Here is a 9,372-nt window from a genome sequence, read left to right as displayed (position 1 = left end):
CCTTCCCTTCCTTTCCTTACCTTCTCTCATTCCTTTTTTTCGCTTATATTCTCTCTTTCAATGTTTATCTCCCTTCCGTCTTTTTTCTTCTCTTTTCTTCCTTTCCTTCATTTCTCCCTTCCCCCTTCTCCTTTTCTCCCCCTTCAGTTTTTTTTTTATCCCTTCTCCATTAATTCCTTCTCTTTATTCTTAAATTTCTTCTCGCGCTTCCCACTCGAATGTTTTTGACGTGTCAAAAAAATTATCGGGTAGATATAGCAAGAGCGCCGCCGATCGGGTAGACCGACCTCAGACTGACCGTTGCCGACCGAACCCAATCAGGCAAAAATGGCCTGATGGGTTTGATCAAGTTGATCTGATAGTGTGAACCTAGCATGAGACAGTTTTCATGCAATACCCATACCATACTTGCTTTATTTACAAATTGAAGCAGTCAACATACCCTTTGATGATTAGATAGGAAATGTCAGATATATTTATTTTCTATACTGGTAGGAAACAATAGTCCCCCTACTTTAATTATTTTACAGAGTTTTTAAAGTGTTAACTGTTATTTAACACGCGTGTCTATTGGGAATTATTGCAAATGTGAAACCAACAGGAATGTCCCGATGTTTCTCCTGCCGTGCCAAACAAAGGAGAATTTTGAGCCTGATAACGACCTCGATAACGATTCCGAGAATCGTGAGTCAGTTATCAACAATTACAAATTAATAGTTCAAGTTCGATTATACACGTCATGTAGAATGGTACATGTCTAAGGCAAAATATAAATTCCTGCGAATATTGTCTGTGGGGGGGGGGTCATCGCTACCATCAGGGAGAGTCGTCCTCCATAAGCATCCGAAACGAGGATTCGAGGGCAGGCCCTTTGGGCAGGCGGCTAAGACACTCTTAGATGTTCCAGATTTGCATACCCCCCCAAAAAAAAAAAAAAACAATAATATTATTATCAGATAACTTTGATGTCCAATAAGCATTTTTTTTATTTCAGGAAAATTCTTTGTTTCGTGATATGTTAGTACAGGAATTGTGTTGTCCAAAAGCTGAAAGGGATTAATCTACCCGTTAATATGGAGGGCTAATTACGAGCGAAGAGAGCTAGTTAAATATTCATACAACAAAATTATTTTGTTAGTGATAGATACTGACAACACATAAATAAAACCATATTTCAACCTTTGCCCTCTCATTTTCTTTAATTTTCCCATTTTTTTGGTCGAGGAACCCTTTTTAGGGGGTGGCCCCAACACCCTACCATCATACTGTACGCCAGTGATATATGCTTATCTTATCTTTCTGTGAATATATGCCAGCTGTTAATTTTCAAAGGTCAAGTTTCCTTTTAGATTTGCTGAAAAGTTAGATAATCGTAATTAAAATGATGCTACAATGATAATAAACACAAACAGGGGTCGATAATTATTTTATAAAACGATTGACTGAAAAGCTCAATCAATTTTTGAGAGATTATAGGATCAAATAATGCAATTCCAGGATGAGCACAATCGAAGACAAGTTCAGATGAACCTTTGGTTATCGAAGAAGATATATTTGAAAAATAATTATTGTATAACTTTTGAGTGTTCATTTCCAATATTTTGGGGGTTGGGGCAAAAATTAAGAATATTACTCTGTGCGCGCGCCTCTCAAATTAATTCAAATAATTTCATTGCATTTTCACAGAATTACCCACTGGCGTACAGATCGGGGGCTCGGGAATTTGCCCCGCAAAACATTCTACGATCAGGAAAAACAAAGGAAAAAAGGAGTGTAAAAGGAAGAGGGAAGGCAAAAGGGGTAAGATAATTTTCCGAGTATTCATGTGTCAAAAATATATCACCAAGGTAAATATTGCGCGCCAGCGTGGATTGGTCATAAATTACTAAGTTATAAACAAAAAAATAACGATAATTTTGTTAAATATAAAAATACATTCATTGGGCCGTAAGCTACGCACAAATGAAATAGTGATATATTTGAAATTAGTACGAATAATAATCAAATCCAATAATCCTTTTTGAATATAAGATACATTTTGGTGAACCAACCAGATTTTTCACCAAAATCTGAAATGAAGGTTTATTTACATTGGCTACTTTCCGTGGACATGATGGAACAATCGATCAGCTGCTTTGTTTAACGCCCGGCCCCTGTAGATTCCCACTTTTATTTATTTATTTGTTTGTTTGTTTGTTTATTTATTACGTATTATTTAAACATGGTAACCCCAACAGTAGTCAAATACTGTTGTACTTGAGGGCCCTGTATAACGCAAAACACAACAAAATACAAGCATATATACAATACAAATGGAAAATACAAATCCTAAACACACAGATGGAAATTTCAGGTATAAATCAAAGAACAAAAAAATTGTGTATGAAATTGAGAACAATAATTTAACCCAGAGCTGCAAGTAGAAAGCGATGAGGGAAAGAAAGATGGAAGGTAAGGATGAGTTGAGGTAAAATGAACACAGTGAGCTTTAGCGGAAGAGAAGGCACATCGCCATACTTTTACACTATAATGTATATATAACAATATCTATCAATTGATGAACATACTAGATTTAGATTTTATTGACTCTATCGAACCACTATGAGAGGAAAATTCCTTTACAGTACAGAATGAATACCTGACATAGAAAACAAAAGGTTAAATACTGTAGATGTGATTTGTACAGGTACATGTACATATTTACATCTGTTCAGAAAATATTAAGTAGAAGTTCAAAGTAATGGATATCTTTACTTAGAACAGCATCTACAAGTTTAAAATATCACACGTCTGTCTACCACCATGACCACTACTGGGTACTAAGACTACATGCTTGTAGGAATGTGATTATTTTCTTTTTTTTCTAGTCTTTGCAGAAACTAGTGAAAGTTGCTTGATACCAGATCTACTATAAATTACTTTTCCATGTGAAATGTGCTAGGGCTAAAATACTTACAACAAACCGACGATCTAAATTATAACTCTCTTCCTTATAGATAAAGGGACAGACAAAGATTCAAATACCCGGGCAAGAAGATGTGTACTTAAATTATGTTTTATAAGATTATGCGAATCCATGTTATTTGATAAACCGTTCTCATCTCAAAAACATGACTGGTCAATAGAACTAAAGTCATTAAAAAGTCTGTCTGTTGGCTAAATTACCTGACTGACCAATCAAGATTTTATTCATGTCACCATTTTCTGATGAATAAAATAAATAAAGCTTCTTTCTGTAAATAGCGGAGTATAATTGCCCTTTGTTACATGTATGTTGGGCTGTATTTAGTTTAAGGTCAAGTCCAAACAAGAAAGAAGTTGATTTGAATCACTAGAGAAAATCAAACAAGCATAACACTTAAAATATCATCAAAATCGGATGTAAAATAAGAAACTTATGACCTTTTAAAATTTTCGCTTATTTATCGCAAAATAGTTACATGCACAACTCAGTGATATGCAAATGAGTGTGTCGATGATGCCACTAATTCTCTATTTTTTGTATTTTATTATTTGAATTATACAATATTTCAACATTTACAGATTTGACAATAAGGACCCTTTTTGATGAAGCCACAATAATTATATTTAAAAATGGTAACTCCCCAAGTTCAGGGGAGAATAGGACTTTGTTTCACATGACAATGAGAAAAATAAAATATTTCATAATTCATAATTATAATACATACAAAGGAAATAGTGAGCGGGTAATGTCATCGGTCCCCTCATGAGCGTACTATCAAAGATGTGCATATAAATTGCTTTGTGAAATTAATTTCAATTAATTGGATATACCGGTAAATGTGCAAAAGTTTCTCAATGGTTTTCTTTGAGAGCTTGAACGCCTCTAGGTAAGAGTAATGAATTTACTTTTGCGAGTCCTGGCCAATATGGAAAACCATCCTTTTACTCTCTTCTTCTTTTCTCACGCTGTCATTTTACTTATTTATGATTAATTATTCAAATTTTATTTTTGCATTTACATTATACGATTTGTACGTCGTTATGGCAAAATAAACAAATAAGTACAAAATAATGATAAGCGAAATTTTAAAATGTCATAACTTTTTTATTTTTTACATCCGATTTGAGGAAATTTTCAGCATTATGCTTGTTCAATTTTTCTCGTTTTATTGCTGGGTTGGACTTGCCCTTTAATTGTTCTGATTTGGGTCGTCCGGTACAGGTCGTATCTTCATCTCACCTGTCTTGGCCCTGCGATTCGGCAGCGGTGTCCATAACACCCCGAATGGATAATGTTTAAACTTAATACCATTGATATTGCTTGAAGCGCACCGGTAGGAAGGAGCAATATACCACCAACCTGAATTGTAAGACCTCGCGCAACCCGATCCCATGTCAGAAGTGCGAAAAATCTTCCCATTGTGCAACCTAAGAGCATCACCTGTGACGAAACAGAAGGGGGGGGGAGAAATTAGAAGAAAGGGAAAAAAAGAGAAAGTGTGAATGAAAATAGACTAAAAGCACAAAATTTCACACCCCCCATTAAAAAAATAAAAAAATAAATGAGATATTATAAAAATAAATCAATAAATAAAATGAAGTATACAAATAAAATAATATACAAAAATGATTGGTTATAGCTCTGTCTTTTTTTATTATTCATGATATAAAAAGCAAGGAGTGGAATATTGACTGTGAATTCAAATTAATGTCTATCTTCTATCGTTTTGTGCGTGGGGGGGGTCTTGTAAAAAATAGGCTTACATCACGGCCAGGACATGCAAACGTTTTAAACAACTTACTTGATTAAGATAACTGTGAAGATAGTGAAGACTTTTTTTAATCACCTGCATTTCCCGAATAGCCGCTGACAGTCAGTTTGTAGCCAAGTGTTTCGTTATCAATTCGAAAGATAGCGTAATTGGCATATTTGGTATTTCCTTCGGAGTCTTCCATATCAACCCGCAGTTCGTAATTCCTCTGATTCGATAGTCGATGAATCATGTCGTTACCTAGCCAGTGCTCGGAAGAGATACTTCCAAAGCCGTTCTTGTAATCAGACCAGCTTCGACCGAAGTCGAGAGAGCCATCACTTCTACGTTGAAAAACCTATTGCATTCCGGAAAGGAACAAGAAGAATACATGTATGTATGTGTATTTCTGAACAAATTTGCCCTATTCTGCCTCTACCTTAACATGTCGTTTTTTTTCTTTATGGTTTCCTTTTTTATGCAATCCAATTTTCTTTTCTTTCATTGGTTATGTGTCATGTACGACAGCAGCGTAATGAGCAAAAAAAAATTGATGGCGCCAGACATGGCATCCCATCTCTAAAAATCTGAGATAGAGCAAAGCGACCTTGCAAACATGTTGACCGTTTTGATACAAATAATATGGAATTTTGCGCTATATTTTGTCATAATGTTCAGGAAATGAATTCATAATCCTCTCTTTCCTCATGTCAAAATTTATATCAAAAGTTAGATAGGCCTATTCGCTTGCTTTGCTCGCTCGCAGCTTAGTAGCAATCTTTCACATACGCCATGCTTGTCTGCCCCCTTAAAACTTATGATCATTACGCTAAGGGAATTATTTGTATCAGCTAAATATAGGTGGTTTGAATTAAAAAAATGAATAAAACGGCTGTTTTCGACTCGCCGTACGGCCGCCGTAGAGTTAATGTGACCGAGGTATTACTCACTGTCCAATTGCCCCCATCGGTCTCCATGTCACAATAAACATTGATATGCTTCCCAGGGTATATGGCATAGACACCACTAACGTTTGCCCCACGAGCCTGGATGTCAGCACAGTCGATTGGTTGCCCTGGAACCACCGAAGGCGATATGCTATCGTCTGTAAGTAAAGTAATAAAAATATACCTTTTTTTTATTTCATCCTTTAAGGGCGATTCCATGCTAGAAAAAATCAGTCATTTTCACAACGCTTTTCAACCTGCTGTCCAAACAAACGAGGAACTTAAATTTGTTTTTGTGGTAATACTGGGTAGACATGTGTAAAAATGACAACCAGCAAAAATGTTTTTCATTGATGAATTAGGGGTGAAAATGTTGTGTGTCCCGTACGACACACAATGTTATACAGTGCGTATAAAAAAAGTTTACACTTAGAAAAATTCCTGTAAAATTACATATTTGTAATGTCCTGAAGATTTTTCCACATTTTAACATTGGTACAGATCCATTTAAGCAAATGACGATATAACTGTTGAAAAATATTTCCGCTTGAGTGAGCACCACCTTATTTTGAAAAGTTAGTGAAAAATTATTGATGCAGAACTTTGAAATAGTTATGCGAATAAAAGTAGACCTTAATCATGAAGAACGTGTGGAATTTAGCTAGTAAAATTGATTTGAAGATATCGTTTACCCTTTTACACTTGTGTCCTTGTCCAAAACACTTCGAAGAGTGCATTGCGCCCCACCCCACTCCCCCCACACCGAAGCCATCATGACGATATTTGCTTTACACTGAGCTGTGATTTACATGAAATTGGTTAGGCTTTATCTTAATTGTGTTAATCATTGTCAAGCTTGAGAAAAGTGTGGGGAAACAAGTATTAGATGAAAAATAAAATGTAAACCCACTTTAAATTACAAAAACTTAGTGAAAAAATGCTGGAGATGTCTAACATAAACTTTTGTTCAGATTCAGTTATGTCCTCAGATCCAGCTTGCACAAAAAGGTTTAGGTTGTGCTTACTAAGTGTTTTAATTTCAATTTGGGTGGCAAGATTGTTACAAACTGCTTAAATGTATCCGTTTTATTTCAATTGACTAAAAGTGGAAGGGAAATGTATGAGAAATGTTTTGCAGGGTAAGTTTGATTTCGCCCTTTCCCCTTGACACAGCGTGAAAACGAGCATTTCTGCGCAGATTTCTGCGAGCTTTACAAAAATGGACAGTGCTCACTCAAGTGTAACATTCTGTCAAAACTTTTACTTTCATTGGATAGATTATAGACCCAAACCCAAGATTATTTGTGAAAAAATTACCCACATGTTGTATGTTTTTTAATTTTCAGGGCTTTTTCAAAGTGTAAACTTTTTTTGATACGCACTGTATATAAGAAGAATTCATAAACATTTTTTGTTGGTTATCAGTTTTTCACATCACTACCCGCTTTAACTTTCTCATTGACAAAAAAAGAAAGTTTCAATGCTCAAGCATTCAGCTAAGAGACTATAAATTGTTGTCAAAATGTCCCATACGACACATCGCCCTAAACTAGATGTCACAACCATTTAAAGAATAATCTTCAAGCAACCGGATATGTTAGCTGTTGCTATTGTTGCTGTTGATCATGATCTATGGAAGGATTCAATTGCCTACCTTTTATCAAAATAGGCCAAGAAGGAGGAAAAGACATCTGACCTGTAATTTTCTGAAAATAAAGTTTTCGCTGATAAAGAAATTCGCAGATGAAATGGCCTATCAAAAGGCAATATTATACAATAATAATAATAACAATTATAATGATGATAATAATAAACAATCCTAATCAACTCCATATTTACAGGGGTCAGGACTCCAGGCATGAATGCTGCCTATGTCAATATCAGGAAATTTCAGTACAGATTCAAGAAAACGATAAATGTATTAAAAATTCCTGTCAAAATAAAAAAAAACAGACAGGAGGGCTTTCTAGAAATAGGTTGATTGGAACAGCAGTTTCTAAAAAAAAAAATCAAATAAGACTACTTTACGTGAAGTGGTTCAAGACACCAATTCAGGAGATGGTGATTAGGACGCTAGCTAGCGGTGATTTCCTAAACTGGTTTAAGGTAAACCACTTCAAGAAATTATACTGAGAACGGGTCTGACTTTACGACACTGACCAATTTCACAAGTTTTCCGCTGAACAGGGAAAGAAGACACTCTCCCATGCTTTCCGTAAGAACGTTTGTCATCGACACGGTACGTCATCTTTTGAGGAACTTCTTTTCCGTCCTCCATGACCGGCTCACAGTTCCCATTGATATCAACGCCACGCTGATTCTGCGATTGGTCAGCAGATGCCCAACCTGTGAATGAAAGAAGAACACTAAATGGTACAAATGCCAATGTCTCATTACTTTTTAAAAACAAATCATGTCGTTTGTTTTTGTTGATAGTTCCCGTCACTTAATAAGGTTTCTAGCCAAATTAGGCAGCAAATGCCATCGACAATAAGAAGTCATACACTCTTCTCTTACAACAATTCATCTGTGCAGTTGGTCTCCTGTCTTGTCAATTCCGAAGTTGAAGATTCGAAACTTTGTTCATGTTGCGTGTATTTTTGTTTGTTTGTTATTATTTTGCCAATCCAGGAGAAGAAATCATTGAATTAATTGATGGGGTACGTGATCACTGACGCTGCGGTGGTGGTGGTGATGGTAATGATTCTCATCACTTAACATTTTGTTAGTCAGTATTCAGCTCTGTACCAGCCGATGAACTCTCAATGAGATTGCTCTTGTTCTGTGTGTTCCTGGTTGTACTTGTGTGACATGAGCGTCAGATCTTCGACGAGCGTTGTCCAGAGAATCTACTGAATTCCATTACCCCTGTCTGCTATGGTGGTCTTCATGATCCATTATATTACCCGGAAGAGAAACGGCGAGGGCAAGCATCCTTGAGGAACTCCCGCCGTCGCCCTTAAGTTTTTTAACAGCTTGCCAGATAGAAAAAAAAATTGGATCTCATGTAGTTCAATTCAGTTTATTTTCTTCTTGTGTGACACATTTTCTTCATGTGTCTATTATAAACACATTTTCTTCATGTGTCTATTATAAAGCACATTGAAAATCGTCTTGGTCACACATTTAGACCATAACCCTGGGAAGCCGTCTATTAGATTGTCAAATAAACTTCACCTACTCCAGCAAAATAATCGCTCCCAGGGCCCTGACGTAGATCTTCAGACCAGATCTTTATACCGGCATCTCCTACATGTTCTACGTCACTCAACTCAATCACACGCCAAAGATTATTTGAAGTAGCAGTTCCAACACTCTGGAATTCACTCGCTCTGTACATCCGCTAGGCTTCCTCACGACATTCCTTTAAAGCTTTACTTAAAACTTACCCTTTTTCGCTCCTAAATCCTAGTATCATTTTATAACAATGTTAAATTATTCCATATGCAGCTAGTTTATTGCAATTACAGATAATGATTAAATATCTACAAGTTACTGACAAAAGTCTTATGCTTATATTTAATTATGCTTGGTTTTATTTCTTAATGTTGTATCACTAAACTATATCAGTCCATTCTTACACTTACTTTGTTTAATACCATGTCATTTTTAAAATAACCTTGTTGATATTTATGTCTTACACTGAATCGCATATTGAATGCCTTGTTTATTATGTGCTTAATAAATCAATCTTTATTATATATATATAT

At 35.6% G+C, this 9,372-nt stretch overlaps 1 protein-coding gene across 1 annotated transcript; it reads right to left on the bottom strand.

Moving 5' to 3' along the window:
* Window positions 1-4,154: 4,154 nt before the first annotated feature.
* On the bottom strand, window positions 4,155-9,002 carry LOC121409735 (techylectin-5A-like). Its single transcript, XM_041601642.1, has 5 exons — window positions 8,840-9,002; window positions 7,823-8,008; window positions 5,666-5,820; window positions 4,812-5,073; window positions 4,155-4,405 (listed from the first exon to the last, which is right to left on the bottom strand). The coding sequence occupies exons 1-5, from the start codon at window positions 9,000-9,002 to the stop codon at window positions 4,155-4,157; spliced, it is 1,017 nt and encodes a 338-aa protein (XP_041457576.1).
* Between the last annotated feature and the right edge of the window lie 370 nt (window positions 9,003-9,372).

Source organism: Lytechinus variegatus, chromosome 2 (assembly GCF_018143015.1).
Source record: "Lytechinus variegatus isolate NC3 chromosome 2, Lvar_3.0, whole genome shotgun sequence".
Classification (NCBI taxonomy): domain Eukaryota; kingdom Metazoa; phylum Echinodermata; class Echinoidea; order Temnopleuroida; family Toxopneustidae; genus Lytechinus; species Lytechinus variegatus.
Note: the sequence above shows the minus strand (reverse complement) of the source record. Positions and strands in the feature narration are given on the sequence as shown.